The following is a 19,812-nucleotide window of genomic DNA, read 5'->3' as shown; positions in this document are numbered from 1 at the left end:
CTTGCCCCACTTCTTCACAAAGATTTAATTGCAGGAAAGTACATGGAGGGCTGATTTAGAAGAAATTCATTACTTTTCCCAAATACACCACAGGGCATTCTCCTGTGTATACTATCAAGTTACATAAATAATTGAGGCTGAACAACCCTTGTCAAAGTAAATCCTGGGCAATATGGCCACAGATTGTGCACTTTTAATCAAAATGTTCAACTGCTTCTCATTATATTATATGGAGAGGAGAGGAAAATTAAGACATCGAATGCTTTCCACCATCGAAATACAAAAGTCCTTTGGAAACCAGGATGTCCTGTTTTTCATACTTTGAAAAACTATGGTGGTCATCAAACTCCATTGAAGTTTCCCTGATGATGTGATTCTCTACCCACTAGATTGAAAGCTCCCTTAGGTCAACGACAAGGTTTTCATCATCTGTGCATCTGCTGTGTCCTGGGGACCTGAAACAGTGGGTGACTGCTTTACAGCAGACTTCACATAACTATTACTGATTTAATGAATTAAAAAATGTTGCAAAGCTAATTAAGGGTGTTTTCTGCCTTGGGCAATGGAAAGTTTTATATTTTGAAATTTTTTTATTTCTTGTGAGGAAAATTGCCTCGGGGTTTTCTTTTTTAGAAGGAAAAAGCGAGCACAGATAAAATAAATCAGCCTTGTCTTATTTTGAACAAGTCAATGGTGATCATAAAAGAGGCGACTATTACATTATGATCTGGAAAGCAAAATGGCAGCTCCCTGGAACAGGTTGTTGTCAATCATGTTCATTTTCTTAATATCCGTCCACAAAAATCAGAGCTTACTTATGAAATTCTCCTAGAATCATAAACAACAGCTACAAAGGCTTAAGCTACTCTACAGAAACAAGACTCTACATGTAGGTGAAAACCCCAAGGACGTGAAACGAGTTCCTCTAACACCAAAAAGAAGGGTTGGTAAATGGAACTGAGAAATCTAAAGAGGAAGCGTATTAATTGGCCTGGGGAAAAGATGATTCATTGTGAATCCTCTTCTAGGGAAAGTTATAAAATAAGGTCATGAAAATTTATTCTATTGTTAGCTTGAGTGTGTTCCCAATGCAGGTTATTGATTAGTTGTATACATACCTAGGGGATTGGACCTTCTTAATCACAGGTTCTATTCTAACTTGAAAGTATACCCCTCCAGAGGAATACTATTCTTTAAAAACAGATGAAAATTTGAAAAATCAAGGTAAGGCCATGCTACAATGACATTCATAAGGCAGATCCTGTGGATGCCTCTGGCCATCTTGGTAAGTGGCCATCTTGGTAAGTGGCCATCTTGGTAAGCCTTCTCTGTAGAATGTGGGAAAACATGTGTCTGCCATATGCCTTTTCCTCTCTTACATGGCAGCTGGAGATCAATGTGGGATGGATCCAGAGGTACTTCAGTTTCTCCCAATACATCTACCCTCACAATTCTCTCCTGAGAGGACCAAGAGCAGTTACCTAATTAACTTAAAGCTCATACCGTATGGATTTCCTCTATTAGAAATGAAAAAAAAAAAACTGTGATTTGCAATTTTTTCACCCAGATTCTCCTGAGCGATCAGGTATTAACAATTACCAACTTTGATGAAAAAGACTCAGGCTTGCTGCCGCAGTGTCAGCCTCCATTTCTCCACATCAATCTCTTGAAATATGGACTCTGAGTTCCTGTTTGTAGTTTTATTGCTCTCTATGATTGTGTTGATAGTTCAGAGTGGGTTGAGGATAATTCTGTTCTCTATTCAGAATTATCCTGAGCCGGAAAACAAATTTAAATGTTCAGAACACATCAACAGAAGAGACACCCTCTTCTCTAAATGACTGAAGCACATGAAGCTCTGTACAAATTCTACCTTTCTACCAGCATGGTGGTGGCGTATGAAGACCTCTTGAAAAGATCTGTTGATATAGTTTCAAACATGCAACTACCATGCTGATAAAATATAAAAAGGAGAACTCGCAGAGACTTGGTTACGAACAGGCAACTCACGAGAATGATGCAAGAATTGATATTTGCAACACCAACAGATCAGATCCGTTCCTTAAAATCACCAAGGTCTTTAAGAAAGGTGTCCTACATCATCAGCCCCTTGAGGAACTGTGGATAAACACAAAATAATTATATCCTCAGAGATGAAATACCACGAGCCGGCCCCCTGAAAGGGTGCTTGTTTGGATGTTAGAGTGAAGAATGGGTGTTATTGGTATTTCAAAAGGAAATCTCCCTCGGAGCAGACTGCAATAAAAGCTGACATACAGATTAAAAAGGTGATTAAATATGAATGAGGCCAAACCCACTTGCAAATCAAATGCCCAGGAAAGGTGACTTTTTTTTTCCCTTCCAGAGAAAAGTTCGTTTCACTCATCAAATTCTATTTCTCTAAAACAACAAATCTGTTAGTGTTATCGCATACTAAGTATGAACTTGACCTTTGCAAAGCAAGCCTTGTTACTAAATAATGTATAACTGTTGATATTTCTCCAGTTCCAAGAAAACCTGGAGAATATCTTGGGTGAGAATTTCAATGTGAAATGACACATGTTTTCCTCTGAGACGTTTGGCCGGAGTTCACTCTGGGTCCCAGGCATGCCTGAGGATGGGACTAAAGACTGTGTAGCTTTGAATGCGGGGATGCAATGTGTTTGCAGCTCACTGAAGAGTTTCCACGATGATTCTGATATGGTATCTTATAGGAAAAGTTACATTACTAGAAATAAAACTTTGCCAATTTACTTATCATAAAACACAATGTGGATTCACAGAAAACCCAGACTTCATTTAAAGAAGGAAAAGTCAATGCTGAGGACCTCAATACCCACCCCCCAAATGTGACCATTGATGACAGGAGAAAAATACAAGTGATTTCTGTCTAGAAATTTAAATATAATTCTGGACCCGCTCCCTCTCCCCACCCAAAAAAAGCTCCTGACTGGTTTAGAAATCACAGAATTTTGCCTCCAACAGGTTCTTAGAGGAAATCTGGTATTCTTTTGATTCAAGACATTGCTGGGGTCTCATCTTTCTTTCTTTCTCTCTTTTATTTTCCTTAAATGACATCTCTATGGAGATATAACTCCCAAACCATGAAATTTACCTAATGAAGTCAAATTTCAATGGTTTTCACTATTTTCACAGTTATGCAATTATCACCAAAATTAATTTTAGAATATTTTTTCTTTCTCCCAAAATACTTTGCAGTATGTTTTTGAGGTTCATCCATATCGCACGTGTATCAGAGTTTTTCATTCCTTCATATGGCTAAATAATATTATTTTATCGATGTACCCCATGTCTTCATGCATTATCAACCGATGGATATTTGGGTTGTTTCCTACATTTTTTTCTAAGAATTCTTTCTTTTCTTAATTCTCCTTGTGACCAAATCAGGGCTCTTCGTGGAAAGACTCTTCTCTCAGTTCTTTAAATTCTGTTTGCAGGTTTGTTATAAGCCCGTGTGGTTCTCCTATTTATTATCATTCCCATCCAAATCTCGTGTTCTTAATAAATCAGCCCAGGATCTAACTAGTCAGACATCCTCAGGATATCTTCTTGGTTCTTCCTTCTTCTCCCTCACTTTCACCTCTAGGATCCCCAAACCATGTATAACCTGCCTACTGAGGGGTCTCGACTCCATCACTAATCCATGTCATCCATTACCTCTCATTTTATCTATGAGATATATCTAACATTTATATCTATCCCACACTAATGACTCACTTTTTGGATTCTAGGTTAATTTATTTTAGATGATTGAATAATTCACTATATTGAAAAACAAAATCCAACCTCCTCAGCAGAATACAAAATGGCCCCATGATCTTGGCTCTTCGTTTCTCTAATCTACCTCCAACCACGCTTCCAGAGGGGGCCTCTCTACTCATATCAGGGTGTTTTTGTAGGTAGTTTATAGTGCTATGATCTCCCTCCCCTTACGTCACTGGATGGGGTATTCCCACAAACTGGATTGTATCCACCTTTTGTTGTCTAAATTCACATTGTCTCTGGAGGCAGAGACTAGTCAGATGCTTTTCCAATCCTCTCCCCCTCCTTGATGGATCTAAGGTTAGACCACATTTCCCAACCTCTCTTGCAGGTAGGTGGAGCCACATGAGTAAACTCCAGTCATTGGACCATGAGTGAAAATGATCTTCTGGGTCTAGGTCATAAAAGTCCCCCTCACAACGTTATGCCTTTTTCTTTTCCCATTTAGGTCAACGTCCAAAAACTGTGATCCTGCAAGTCACTCCCTGAAGATTGGTCTACATGCCTGAATGACCTCCTGGCCCAAAGTTTTTCCCTCCTCTCTCTTCCAATGAATTTTCCACGGGTCAGAACTAAAACTTAGCAATATTGAGCCTCAGAACTGAGCATTAAACCCAAGGCTGCTGTCCACGATACTCTTAACAATCAGGTGATCTTCATTTCTAACTCTGTAGACTCCACATTCTTATGCATCCCACAACTCACCACCTTATACTGTAATTGTGGTTTTCAAACTTATCTCTTTCACCAGCTTGGAGATCCATAAAGTCTTGGGAATTGGGTCTTTAATTTTTATAAGCCACTATCTACCATAACAATCCAGCCTACTTGATAAGTATATATATATTTTAAGGAATTCAAGGTACAATGACATCTCTCCCCACATCTATTTCACTGGAATATCAACACAAGTTTTTTTTTTTTTTTAAAGGTGGTAGTGGTCGTAGGGGTGTGGTATCTTTGTTTATCTAAATTTGCAAAAAAGCTGGGTTAAACAAAGCATCGTGTTTCTTTATTATGGGTATGTTCTGAACTTCCACATGATAATGAGCATCATCAAGATGATATAGGTTTTCTTTTCCCAAAAATATTTGGTCACAGACTTCTTTTTTTTTTTCCTCCCAGAACATCTCGAAAGAATGAATCACAGAGCATATTTGGAAAAAGCTGAATTGACTAATATAAATATTGCAAAATCTTACATGGATACCCAGAAATGTTATATTTCCATCCTAAATATATAAATCAGAGAGTCAACTGAAATAGTCAGGGTTTGATAAATTTCTAGAATCACTACACCAGAGTGCACCTTCTTGAGGGATGCCTAGCGTTGGGTTATTTTTCTGCCATGAGTAATAACATACAGAAAGGGACTTGAGGATAAAATCTAGCATGCTTTGTACATTGCTCTTGTTGTCTTTCTTGAATTAAGAATGAGCCAGAATGACTACAGCTATTATCTCAGCTAGAAAGATCGTCTGGAAGTCAGTAAGGTTAGAGTGGAAACTGGTTTAACTCACCCTGGACGTTAGTGTTGGAGATGAGGTGTCCCCCCCTTGCATTGGGTTAATGCAAGAACATTCAGAGGTGACACAATTGGACTGCAAGAGCAATCGACCTAATGAGTCCAGCCTAATGGGAACGCCCTTCCTGGGTGGTAACTATAGGAGATGGGTCGCTGTGGGTTTGCCCTGGAATGGTGCATCTCCCCTTCAGCCCTTTGCCCCTGATCTATCTGCTTTGTGGCCACCATGAATAGAGCAGTAGTCTGCCACCATGCCCTTCTGCCAGATGCTCCTACTCACCTTGGACCCAGAACGATGGAGTTGCCCGGCCATGGACCGAACCTCTGAGACTATGAACCAATATGAACTCTTCCTCCTACAAGTTGTTCTCATTGGAGAATGACGAAAAGCAAACTCAGTGTCCCCAGCGATATGATCAAAACATGGGAAGAGTTTGAAGGAGAACTTGATGCAGGCAAGAGTTCAATGTTATCTACCATCATTAGTAATTGAGCATTGAAGGGGAGCCCCATGGTAATGACCTTAAACAAGTCACATGTACTGCTCTGTGCCTGGGTTCTTCCTGTCAAAATAGGGTGGGATTCCATTGCCTCTGACTCCTAGCTCTGCACTGTCATGTTGGGATTCACTCTGTTTCGACTTCAGTCCTCCATCTTTTATTCTGGTCTTTGGCAAATTACATTCTTACTTTTTTTTGCCCCCCAATCTGAAGATGCAAGGAGTTAGCAATCAAATCTAGATTTTCACTGCTGGTGGGGACACACAGAGGAAGGGGTAATTCCCCAAAGAAGGTAATTCAATGTCATTTCAATCTGACCTTGGAATTTCCAATGACTTTCTGGTTTTTAATTCACCTTCTTAATTTGCTTGATTCTGTAATTCTAATTGCCTGGACCTAGGCCAGTTAATAGCAGGGTTAAGATAGGCCTGAAGCAGACCAAATGCAGAATCTGTCTAAACAGACAATACTGCCTTGAATTCTTAAAAGCAGAGCAAATTTACCCAGAGTAAAATGTCCTGGTTATCTAAGGTGAACATATGCTGTTTATTCTGCCTACTTTGCAGCTTTATCTTTGCACACATGAAATACTTATTTGATATCACAGTGTGACTGACTCTACCACCCCCCAATATTAGCCCATCTTTCTTAAATAAAGTCCTCTCTTTCTTTCTTTTTCTTTCTTTCTTTCTTTCTTTTTAATGTTTGGAGTGTGTTGCTATAGTTTTGTTATCACTTATAAATCATCTCTTTGACCTCAGAAAATCTGCCAGGGCTGTGGCATGACAGTTTTGAAGATGTCGGGTGTTTTTAACCAAAGCGAGGTGTCCCCTCCACAGGCTGTTCACAGCCAGAGAGGTCTGGGAAGGAATGTAAAATTCTTGTGACCACAAAGGAAAACAGAAATTGGCAAAAAAATAGCATCAAATTGTCATGCTATTTTAAAAGTCCTTAAATGACAACTGGAAATGAGATTTCTGAGGACGAGGTAGAGCTGAGAAAATAAAGCTCTTCAAACAATCCTTGATCAGCATTCCAGGTTGACGGATCTGGACAAGAGCAACCTTTTCAGCAATTCACATGTTGCCATATTTAATACAATATGTTTCCAAATGATTATATGTATTAAGGGTGAATTCACAGACCTCCATATCCAATGGAGGCTACTAAATAAATACATGTGCATATCAAATATATACTGGATACAATGAGAAAATTACAGAGGATTAATAAACACACACACACAAATACACACACACACACATATAAATGGTTGCTGGGTGATCATCTTATATTTATAAAGCCAAGTAAAATGAGTGAAATGTCAGATAATAATAACTAAAGAACAACTTGAAAATCAACGTAAAAGATATCACAACTCACTCACTGTAAGAGTAAGAGAAAAGCAACCTCACTGCAGACTAGTAGCCTATGGATTTGCCTTCTACTCTATGTCTCCTCCCTCCATCTCCCTCTCTCCCCCCACCTCTCTCATACTGGGGATCAAACCCAGGGGTGCTCTACCACTAATCTAAAGCCCCAGCCCTTTTTAAATTTTTTTTTTATTTTGAGACAGAGTCTTGCTAAGTTGCTTAGGACCTCGCTGAGTTGCTGAGGCTAACCTCGGATATAAGGTCCTCCTGCCTCAGCCTCCCTGGCAGCTGGGATTATAGGCAATCACCACCATTCCTACCACTTTGCTTCTGTTTCTAAGAAGTTTCTTATTAAATTTGACTCTTCGATAAGAAAAGACTACCAGCTTTGTCTTGCATGACACATTTTTTTATTATTTTTTAAACATGTTCTCTCAGATATTAATGTATTTTGAAAGCAAATACAATTAATGAGAACTGAAATAATTAATAGCTCTGTGTGAATCTCTGCATTAAACTTTGTTTTCAAGCAGTGTTGACTCCCACGGATTCATGGCTTACATAAACGCGAACTCATGAAGGCATACAGCTAATCCCCTCCGTGACTGAAATCTAGAACCCTGAATGGGCTCTAGTTGAGACAATGTTGGGTCTCCGGGGGAAAATGATTAAAATTAAGAGCCAGTGAAGCAATTCTGACATTGCACCTAAGTCTCAGTTCCTTCAGATAAAATCTGAAGAAGGCCACTCACTTCCCCAACGATGAGTTAAGATCCAATAAAATAGAGATCCCAGGGCAGATGTCTAGAGGAGTTCCAGGGTGAGCCCCACATTCATGGCAAAAAGGATTTTGCACTGTAAATGTCTATTAGAAATAAAGGATGGAACCAATGATATTCATGATCTAGCATTTAAGAAAATGGGAAAGAGGATCCTATTCAGATATAAAGTCAGATCATGGAATAACAATACGTCCAAATATAGGAAATAGATTTTCAGCTTCAATAAATCACTTTACTTCCCTGAGATCTTACCTTTCCTCCCCCGTAAGCAGAAATATCAATAGATCTGCCTTCATATTTATGCCATTTAATCCTAGAATTGAATGAGGCAACGCATAGATCACTTAGCATAATATCTGTTATTGCTATGGGGATCTTTCCTAGGGGCACCGGGGACACCTGATACATCGTACTTGAGCATCATCAAAAGTTAGAATAATTGGACGATGCTATGTGCCTTGAGTGGATAGTGTGGCTAGATGGACAGGGACACTCTTAACTTCACCCGTTCCCTAGAATGAATGAAGCGCCTGGTTAAAAAGAGGTTCTGAATTGGCTTCACACAAAAAAAAATTATCTATTCTTTTCTTCCTCTAGAACTTTTTTCATGAGAAACCAGCCACTGCAGAATGCCAGTTTGAATGTCTCTCTGTCCCCAGACCACTGCACCTTAACCACACACCTCGGGTGCGTGAAGCAGTGCATGCACCATCCAGCCTAAGTGAATATGTGGGTTTACGGAGTGCATATTTAGAAAAAAAAAAAAAACTAATTTACTTCTGCACTCCCGGTAGACCCATCTTGTTTTCATGCAGCTGATCCAACTTCCAATTCACAAAAGCAAAACCTCCTTAGAACCAAAATAAATACTAATCTTAAATTCAATGTACCCTGACAGCAAATAAGTTTGCTGCGCTTACTTTGGCATGAATAAAAAGCCTGCAAGGAGACTCCTTCCATAACAGCATGTTTACAAGTTCCATTGCCCACTGGAGAGATTGATGTAATAAACCCATAATAAAAAGCCTCATGTTATATATTTCTCTAATGTTTCTTATCAAACAGCCTATATTATCTTGGCTTGGTGTATTCGATTTAAAATAGGTTTTCCATAAGTGCCTCAAAGGTAGAGGTCATTTTTCCCTTAGTTTTCTATACACACGAGAATGTTTACAGATACGTTCTGGCCCTCGAATCGGAAAAATATGCTTGTTGGGTCAAGTGGTTCATGGTCTTAACCTGTGAATTTATTTTCAGCCTTTTACAGTTTTCCAAACTGTAATAGTTGGTTATCCCCATTCCATAGTTTATTATTATTGTTAACCTTGATTGGGTGAACTGTTCCAGATCACATCAAACCACTCCTAAATTTTTTTTTTTTTAATACTGGGGATTGAACTCAGGGGCACTCCACCACTGAGCCCCATCCCCAGCCCTATTTTGTATTTTATTTAGAGACAGGGTCTCTCTGAGTTGCTTAGCACCTCCCTTTTGCTGAGGCTGGCTTTGAACTGGGGGGTCCTCCTGCCTCAGCCTCCAGAGCTGGTGGGATGACAGGTGTACAGCTACACACCCAGCCACTCCTTCAACCTGAAAGTATTTTGCATTATAGGTAGATTTCCCAAAGAGATTGCTCATTTGAATTTGGAAATACCCTACCAGAACTCCCAAAGAGCTATTCATCTGAACTCTACGGCAAATCACTTAGATGACATGGTTAATCCTCACACCCCAGGAAAATGGGGGCAATTGATAAGGTCTGAGAAACATACTTCAATGAGAGGGTACCCAGATTTGTGTATATCTATCTTCACTGAGTTCCAGGGGCTGCTCCACTATGCACATCTAAAGAAAAGGCTTTTGCAAAGCAAGCTGTTTTTGCACACACTCTTAAAACATTAATTAGCTCAGTCCTCCTTTCAGAGACTTGACCTCTCAATAATTTATTGCCACATTAAATTGCCCAAAAGCACTCATGTGTTCATTGGTTCAAATGTTCAGTTAGTTCATATTGGGTTCCAGGCACTGTATTAGAACTGGAGATTTAAATGGAGAACAGAGAGTCACAGTTGCTCTTTGTAAGATACAGTGCACTGAGAGAAAAAAAATGCACATTAATCAGTCACAAAAACAAATCTCTGATTACAACTGGTGAAACATGCTCTAAAGACAGAACCCCACAAAATGCTTTGCGGCAATTTCTTCTGGCATTAGACCAAAATTCTTTTTACACCCGCAGAAGTAGTTAGGATTCTTCTGTTGAGATATATATATTTGGTTTGAATTTATCCTGACTTTCTTGGGCTTTACATCAATTTTTCCTGTCTTGAGATACTATATACATCCTTATCAACAGTTGTAAAGTAAAAATCTCATCACTTGATTTCTACTCTAATTGCTTCTAAAATTCCATAGAACGCACGGTCCAATCGCCACATTTTTTTTTTGGCCAAATATGGTCCCAATTCTAATTCCTCCTAGACAATAAAAATGCTCTTGTTTCTTCCATTCCAGAAAGTCCATTCTACTTTTGAGATATCTCTAATGATCAGAAAGCCAATGCTAAACGTGAGCTAGAATGTTCCCCCAATTTTTTTCAAGTTCTGGGGCCACTGCCAATAAGTCGAATTCCTTCTCCACGTGATGGGCCTTGAAATATTTGAAAGCTGATAACCTGGGGTGGGGACCTTCTGAAACTTAAGAGTGAAAAGAACTTTGGTAATATGACAGCAATTTATATATTTGTCTTATGACCATCTTTCCGGTCAAGAGGCCTTACTATACTACATGTGGAAATATTCACGTTCCGTCATTTCAAATAACTCTGGTAAAGTCCAATCCTTTAGCTAAGTTCTTAAGACTTTTTTTTTTCTACATTACAGACATGTCAGGTATCTCAGTGTGATATTATCCTTCCGGCAGAATTCATGACTTCCTCTGCGACTAGCCTCTATTTTGCCTGGCCAATCCCCGGGAATGGCCGTGCATGCTAGAATATGGGGGTGGGGGACAGATCCAGAGAGGAGACCACTAGATAAGTGGGAGATGAGGCTGTAGGGCCTTAAACCAACATCGAGACCCTTGATTCTGCTTTCATGAGAACAGCAGAGAAATTTTCACTAGCAATCTCATTCTGGGAAAGGTGAAGGGCACACCGAACCCAGGAGACAGCTTTTCATTAAAAATGTTGTAAATAGAAAGAAGTCGTGTCCACACTTGGTGACCTAAGAGTGCACGCACATTCTTTCACCTACAAGATCTCTCTTTTCCAGTTCCAGCCCTAAATCTTCCAAGTGGAACATCCCGGAGCCTTCTGAATTCCTGATTCAAAAGGCAACTAACTTCTCATGAAGATTCTCATTCTGGGGAGAGTAGGAGTCAAACAAGAAGGTTTATCTAAATTCTTTGAAAATCAGCATTTGGATCCCTCCTTGAGTGTGACTTCTATGAGAGAATAGGACCATGTGGGACTCTTTACCTTTATCTGTAGATAGAGCTCTCCAAAACATTTGCTCAGGGAAATGAGTTTCTTAAAAAGCCATCGGGTGAACACATGGAAAAAAAAGAATTCATGCCTCACTTGAATCAAATGTATGATATGTCAAAATCATTGTAATGTTCTGAGTAACTAATAAAAAAAGAAAAGAATTTAAATTCAAAAAGAAAAAAAATTAAAAAACAAAAACAACAGCCATCGGATTTCAGAGTGAGAGACTGACCACCTTCTTGACAAGGTCCTACAGCTTCTAGAATGTTTGGCTGCCTGAATAATGTCCACAGGTCCAGTCCTTCTTAGCTGGGTATAATATTCGTCATATGCAGTAGACAGTAAAGTGAATGAACTTCCAATAAGACCTTCAGAGTCCTGTTTGGTTTTATAAAATTCTATCCAGCTTGCTAAGGGTGAGGAGAAAAAGAATAAAAGACTCAAAGGTTACAGCACATATCATTTACCCCACTCTCTTTCCAAATAGTCTTTTTCTTTCCTAAAGAAATATGTATTCTTCAAATCCATGCTGCACGTCAGAGCTGAACGCTTATAACAAACCCAGTTTTGAGAAATAATAACCCTGGGTTGTCTCATTCTCAGAATTGACACCCTTGGAATGGCCTCTTTAAGTCTTTGAGAAAAAGGAGACCCAGGTAATTAAAATCATGGGTGGGGGGAGGAGATGGAATCTATCTTGTGGTTCCGAAGTACATAATCAAGCCCCAATTTTTAGGCTATTTCGACCTGCATGATTGCAAACAGTATAATTTTGAAAGCAGCGTGATAATTAAAATGGTAAGATTTCCTTCTGGGGCCTTCTGATCTGAATAGTTTAAAGGGCTTCCCACTTGAGGGGGGTTTCTGGACGAGGCTCTCAACAATCAACCAAGAATCTGGCTGGGCCACCAACTGGGCCAAGAATAAAGAATGCTTTTGGCAATGGTGATCCAGATGCAACTGAATTCCTGCAGCTCAGCTCTGGAGCTCAGGAGGCCAAACTCGGTCCCTGAGACACATTGACTGTTTTCAAGACAGAAAGCAAGGCATTGGGGTAACTGGGCAAAAGCGAGTTGTATCATCATGGTGGTCTCCTCTGCCAAGAGCAACAAAACAAAACAGAATTAACAACAGCATCGAAACAACCACCAGAACCCTTTTATGCTTCCCTAGAAAGGCCTATATTCCCAAACTGACTGTTTTCCAGATGCTTCTTGGACCTGTGGAACCACTTACAACTCGAAAACCCACAAATCAAGAAAAACACACACCCTGGATTTAGTACAGACGATCCCGTCGCTTGGTTCTTGTTAAAGACAAAGCTTCCAAACAATTAGGAGCTCCCACAACTCAGGTCCATTGGCTGCTCTTGTAAACGTACATATATTTTTTTCTCCTTTCTGAACTTTCTTTTCCTCCCTTGACAAGCCTCTTAAGACATTTTCCAATGAACCACAGTCTGAATATAGAACAGAGCTCTATCTACAGATTCACTGGTAGACACCACACCAAAGGAACAGTTACTAAAGAAACAGCTAGTGGTTACATAATTTAAAGTATGTGTTGTGAGTCTTTTTTTTCTCTTTTCTATCTCTCTTTTTTTTTTTTTTTTTTTTTTTTAGTACTCAAGATTGAACTCAGGGGCCCTTACCCACGGAGCCACATCCCCAGCCCTTTTTATATTTTATTTAAAGACAGGGTCTCACTGAGTTGCTCAGGGCCTTGCGAAGTTGCTGAAGCTGGCTTTAAACTCACGATCCTCTTGCCTCAGCCTCCCGAGCTGCTGGGATGACAGGTGTGCACCACCGTGCTCAGTATATTGAGGCTAAAAGCAGCATGTTGAAATACAATCGATGATTTCAAATAGTTGTTAAGGAGCCAGGCACAGGGCTCAAGGGGCTGAGGCAGGAGTGTCTCAAGATCCTAGTCAGCCTCAGCAACTTAGTGAGACCCTAAGCAACTCAGGGAGACCCTGTCTCGAATTTAAAAAATAAAAAGGGCTGGGGATGTGGCTCAGTAGTTGAGTAGCCCTGCATAAAAAAGTTATTGATGGGGCAGAAGAGAAAAATTAGGGACCCTTGTCCCTGGCCCTACTCTACCTTCATCAGCAGAACCAACATGAAGCCAAGGACCTCTAAGGACCTATCTTTCATGCTCTCCTGTGATCAGAATTGGTAACTTTCCCAGATTATAAAGAAGAAGACTCTGTTTATCACAAGATTGCCCAACCATGCTGGGAAGCACGCACAGAGACACTCCAGTTTCACCTACTGTAACCCACAAGGGAGACCCCCCCACACTGAAGATCTCACACTTACTTCCTGTATCTCATGTATCTAATGTAAAACCTGGAAATGGCCCCAAATGGCCCATGTATAATGAACATTATGGGCAAGACCCAGGAATCTGTCAATCACTCTTCACTTAGCAAAAAGCCCATCAAAGGCAAAGAACTCAAAGGCACATATTAATCCACACCCCATATGAGTTCCTCGCCAGATGTCTCTCTCATGGTCTTGCTGCACACTCACCGTAGAATTTCTCCCCGCAAAAAAACCCTCTTTTCTCTGCTCCTCTGTTTCTTGATGAATCTCATGGCCATGTACTGACCATCACCCAAGTTCCATGAAAATGGAGTCTTGACGTGTGTGGACCGATTTACCACCTTCAGCTTTCCCATGTGTTCTCTCATGCAAGTTTAAAAACTCTTTTTTTGAAAACATGATCTAGAGACACCTTAGAAAATTACCTTCATTAATTTATAGTCACAATTCATTCTGGACGAAAAACCGGTAAGGCCCAGCGTGAGCACCAGGGTTTACTCTGACTTGGCTCTGAACAAGTTTCCAAAAATAAGATGCTTCGCTGTTGCCAAAAAATAAAATCCAACTTCAAAGGACAGGGTTTCCCAGAAACTTAAAATACTCAGAGGGAGAAAGGGCAAGTCATAAAGAAAATTCCGAGAAGAAGACGCAGAGATGTTTAAAATAATAGTCAAAGTACGAAGAAAAGTGCAGAGTTTGGGAAGTGCTCGTGGATGAAGCACCCAAAGGAGATCCAGTCTGCACCACCAAAAAATGACCTCTCATCCTGAGGCACCAATCCCACCAAGACCTGTGCCACTCTCTCCTGCTGGTGTCCTTGGACAAGTTCCGGTACCCTTTGGGACCTTACAGAGTTTCCTGTTCATTTCTTTGCATCTAGACACAGTAGCACATCCCCTCTCTCTCGTGGAGGTGTCTATTGAGATGAGCAGGTCCCCGAGGGCAGAAACCCTATGGTAGGCCAAATTCTCAGGAACCAGCTCAGGCGTCCTGACGTATTCGTTTTGTGAATGGACATGTGATAAGATGAAGCCCCTGGCTGTCTCTTCTGCTCTAGACTTTCTCTCAGAGAGTCCATTCTTGGAGATGTAAAAAAGGGTGCATGTCTCGGAGGTCCCACGTGAGTGTCATAGGGACTGACAACATGCCCAGGTGGCCCTGGTGAAGAAGTCACATTGAGGGAGAAGGGCACAGAGCTACTAAGGAGACCCACAAATGGAAGAAGCAGAGGGATCAGAGAGGGAAGGTTTCTTTCTTTTTTCACTTCAGCCTCTTTCTAAGAGACAAAGATGATTTTAAAATACAAGATTTCCCAACCTTGTATTTGAATACGTGACTCTACATCATGCACAACCACAAGAATAATATTCTTACGAAAATAGGTGATATTCCATGTATGTCTGTCGAAACACATTCTACTGTCATTTATGTTGAAAAATAACAAATAAAATAAAAGATTTTTTAAAAAGAAAGAAATGATAATTAAAGAGTGTGGTAATGCCCATTTCACAATGTTGTTGGGGCTGTTAATTGAATGAAATTATGAATTGATAATGCCGAGTGCATACGAAGGCTATTCTAAATATTTATTTGATGAATGTGCCTTGCATTGAATGCAAGAGAATTTATACAAATAATGTTTGCTTCTTTTAGCTTTTAAATAAATGTGTTCAATTTACCAAAATATAGATCCATATCTATATCTGGTCTAGATATATAGATATGGATATAGATAGATAGATGGATATGGATTGGTGATACATGGAGCCGTTATAGATACAGTGGTCACTCTTGAGTATTAACCCAAGAGGACTCTCCATAATCTTTCTGATCTGCGGATGTGGTCAGTTCGTATCTGTTAATAAAAGATATTAGTACCAGAGCTGGGGGTTGTGGCTCAGTGGTAGAGCGCTCGCCCAGCAAAGGTGAGACACTGGGTTTGATCCTCAGTGCTGCATACAAAAATAATTTAAATAAGGATATTGTGTCCAACTACAACTAAAAAAAATATTTAAAAAAATGCTAGTCCCATTTGTTTTCAAAGCACAGCCTAGACAATTCTACACCTTTCTAACTGTATCATTTCTCAAAGTGAAAGGAGGAAGAAGATTGGATAGTTTGTATCAAGTGTCTGTAGTCTATTGGAGAGTTACGCACAGGATATCAGCAATCCAAACAAACAGAGTGACACTACTGTGATGTTTTAAGGGATGATTCCCAAGGGGACATGGCACTTTGGCAGAGGGAGGAAAAATAAAATAAAAGGCACAATCTCCAGGACACCTGCTTTGTATTTGTTATACACACTCAACGAGGGCTGGGCACTGCCAAAGTGTCCGCTGCAGATTACAATTTCCTTAAAATCTGCAAAGAATCCAAAATCTCAATGTGCTACTTTAATGAAAAAAAGTTTCATGTGTTTTCTAAAGTGACCAATGAAACCATTTAATATCAATAATTGTAAACTAACCGTGATCATAATATAGAAAGCAGGATCGAGATGACCTTTTTTTTTTCTTTTTCTTTCTTTCTTTTTTTTTTTTTTTTTGGTAAGCAGAGACGGCTGGGATTTTTACAGCAATTTGGAATTTACCCAATTCCCTCCTCTGTCCTGTCTCGGCTCACATCGGTTTGTGAGGATGCCTGTCCCTGTTCACAGGTAAGTACAAGGCGGAGTCACAGGGTGAAATAAATTGTCTGAGTTGACACAAGTTGTGTGTGCCTGTCGGTATAACTAACTAGCCACCCCGAGGTGAGAGCCTAGGTCTCTGGACCACAAATGTTAGGAGAATTCTACTCCCTGGGTCAGAACCCAGGCTAAAATTGGGAGAGGAGAAAACCAGAGTATGGCTTTGAAATAATGACTGTGGTCACAGAAAGCAGGCAGAGGTTTAGAAATAAGGCAGAGATGACCTATGCTTTCTAAATCCTTTGAGAAGAGGGGACGTGTCCATTCTGGTAGTACTTGTCAAGGCACAATGTCAGGGAATGTGAGCTGATCCCTGCCCCCTCCAGGTTCACATCCTAACACCCTGATCCCCACATCCTCAGAGTGGGTACAAATACAGTTACTTGAAGACAGGTCCTTAAAAAACACAGTTAAGATAAAATGAGGCCCCGAGGGTGAGTCCTAATCCCACCTGGCATCTGGTAAGAGGAGGAAATCTGAATGCATTCAGAGGAAAGTCCATATGCACACAGGCTGGGCAGGCGACCACAGAGAGAGGCCTCAGGAGAGACCCAATTTCCCACACCTTGATCTTGAGACTCCCCAGCCTCCAGAGCTGCAAGGAATTCAATTTCTGCTGTTAAACACACCCATCTGTGGTAGCCCCAGCAGGCTTGGTAATGGATAACGAGAAAGAAACTGAACTGCGCATATATTATTTTAAGATGGTAGCAGGAATAGTCATAGTGGACACTTACTGAGCACCTAGGATGTCCCCGGAAATATGCTAAGGGTTTAACCTGTTCGAACACTTTCAATGCTGACCACAGTTCTCGGAACCAAGTATTGTTATTGCTATTTACAGATGGAGAAGTTGAGGCCCAGAGGGATTCAGTGACTTGAACAAACTGCTCAGCCCCTGTTTATGTCCAGGATCTAATATTCACTGATCTAAATATGGAGTCCCATGAACTGAATAGTCATTTCCACAGTCTTCCTGAACCTTTCGTGCCAACCAAAGACAATTCCTCTCGATCTTGTACCATGAGCTCCATCTAGGACACTTGACCCCTCCGTATGTGACCATGCTACAGTCCCTTATATACCATAAGGTAGCATTTGCCTATGATCCATGGACTTGAAACAAAGTCATTTCTAGATGCCTCCAACACATAGTACAATGTAGATGCTAAAGGAATAGTTTTAGGAAATAATCACACACCACCCACACACACACACACACACACACACACACACACACAGAGAGAGAGAGAGAGAGATCTGCATATGCTCTGTTCCTACTTTTTGTTTTTTCAAGTATTTTTCATCCATGAGCTGTTGGGTCTGCAGATGTAGAAACCAAGGATACCAACGCATGCACAATAATACTTTCAATTGCATCGTAGTAATTCTAAGTGGTAAATCTTATTCTCCCTCATTTCAATAGAAGAGGCCACTGACCCACAGAATCCAATACAGAAATAATCCATCTGGAGTCCTCTGCAGTGGAATCTTAGTGCCCCATACCTTCCTTCTCTACCTACACGTCTATGGAGATAAACCACAAGAGTTGGCAGGGTACAACTGAGAATAAATATAGATATCATGTAGGAAGAGATGTGATTTCTGCACACACCTGTGTCTGTGTTTTTGGAGATTCTGAAATGTAAAAAGAGTCAGAGGTTGCAAATGTGGAACCTAGCTTTTCTTTCTTCTGAAGAATATTGTGTAAAAAGTGACTCATAGCTCGCACAACCCCATGATCACGCATAAAAAGGGTAAACCTCAATGTTGTGGGTTTGGGCTAAGGGTGCTTTTTAAGAAAAAAAAAAGTATTTTGCCTATTCCCCATAGGTGTAGAAAAAGGATACTGGGGACCAATTTTTAAATGGAACATCTTGAACAAATTGCGGCAAAGGAAAATTTGAGGCCTTGATGATTTAAGTGTTATTTTTACTACTAATGTGAATTCAACCCTAGCAAATTAAAACAGGAAGAATTAATTGGATATGCAAATGAGATTATTCAGTATATAAATCTAATTACATACCAATTTGCTTTAACAGCATGAAAAAAGAACAAATTGTTCTATGTAAATTGATTGTCTTAAATAACCACCTGTAGCCCAACCCAAAAAGACCGTCTTGGAAAAAAGTACACTGTAAAGAGCCGACATCCAAGTTGATTACATCACATTCCTCATGGATCTTGTCACAAGAACCTCTTTACAATGAAATTTTCTTATACCCTTGATGCACAATAAGGTGTTATCAGGTTTCTAGCGTATAAGGGAACAATGTCACCTGTCTCCTTTCTCCCCCCCCCACCACCCAGAGCACAATGGATTGATAGGACATATTGGTTTTCTGGAATCTTTAATGGTATCTCACTCCCTAGACAGGAAGTCTGAACAATTTTCGAGTCTGAAAAGAATCAGAAGGAGAAATGGATCAAGTGTTCAGTCTCTGTTCATTTGACGGTGGCTCTCCAATCTCTTCAATAAACCACTTTCAGTACAACCCCCTTCTCCCACCCATCTTGAAGATTCATTTTCTTTGCCACAGAGTTTGGAATACTTCCCTGGGACAGTATCATTCCCAAAGTCCTGTGTCTTGGAAACAGGGTCATAATCAGAGCCATAGTAAGGCATGAGTTGAGCGATTTATGGGTTTTCTGGACACCAGGTAGAGCCACCGTGTTTGCCTGTAGCTGAGGCACTACTAGCATGGCCCCAGACAGGGGTATTGACCGAGGGCACTCAGGGTTGGTACCCTAAGACTGGGTCCATCTTCAACAATGGGAGGCCAGAAAACTCAAATGTCCGACGTTTCTGTGATCCTCCTAAAGACAGATCCTACAGGACGTGTTGACTCAAATCCATGGAAATCTTTTAAAAAATACAATTCCACCACAGTTTTGCCAACTCAGATTTAATCCTGTGGTGTTTTGGAGGATGGAGAAGGAGAGCATGTATCTGAACCGAGTGACAGACAGACAGAGAGACAGACCAGGCAAGCCCGGCAAGAAGGGTGTAATCGCCCTTTGCCCTCGGGCATTCAGTTTTGGCTCTGAGACTCGGGAGAGGTTCTGAAAAGCACTGTGGAAAGTACCAGAACCCTAGACCTACTCAGTGCAACGACCCTCCTCTTTGATCGTGAGAACAAGGGCTGTCCGGCTGCTGCTCAGCCTCTACAGGGACCCTCAGCCCTGACAGCTGACGCCGATGTTGGGAGCATCTCTTGATAATGTTCTGTGCCTTTGGGGACACCATTAGAATGTACCTTTAGGGGCTTGCTTCTCTGTTCCTCTTCCCTCCCTGGCAAGGAGGAACACAAACTGGGAAGGAGAGCCCAAGAGCTGACATGAGTCT

General features: G+C 40.6%; 1 protein-coding gene across 7 annotated transcripts in view; it reads left to right on the top strand.

The window, feature by feature from the left end:
* LOC143385833 (cyclin-dependent kinase 14-like) overlaps positions 1-19,812 on the top strand; it is an 82,750-nt gene that overhangs the window by 59,863 nt on the left and 3,075 nt on the right. For 4 of the 7 annotated variants that reach the window (XR_013089522.1, XR_013089524.1, XR_013089523.2 and 1 more), the window contains one exon: positions 4,232-4,901. Coding sequence is in view for 1 of the 7 variants with exons in the window: in XM_076841339.1 (XP_076697454.1) it covers positions 4,232-4,252 (21 nt within the window). In the remaining 6 variants the exon portion in view is untranslated. The other 3 variants (XR_013089521.1, XR_013089520.1, XR_013089519.1) reach the window with 3 other exon arrangements.

Source organism: Callospermophilus lateralis (assembly GCF_048772815.1).
Source record: "Callospermophilus lateralis isolate mCalLat2 chromosome 11 unlocalized genomic scaffold, mCalLat2.hap1 SUPER_11_unloc_3, whole genome shotgun sequence".
Classification (NCBI taxonomy): Eukaryota; Metazoa; Chordata; class Mammalia; order Rodentia; family Sciuridae; genus Callospermophilus; species Callospermophilus lateralis.
The sequence above is the reverse complement of the archived record's forward strand: the minus strand, read 5'-3'. Positions and strand labels throughout refer to the sequence as shown.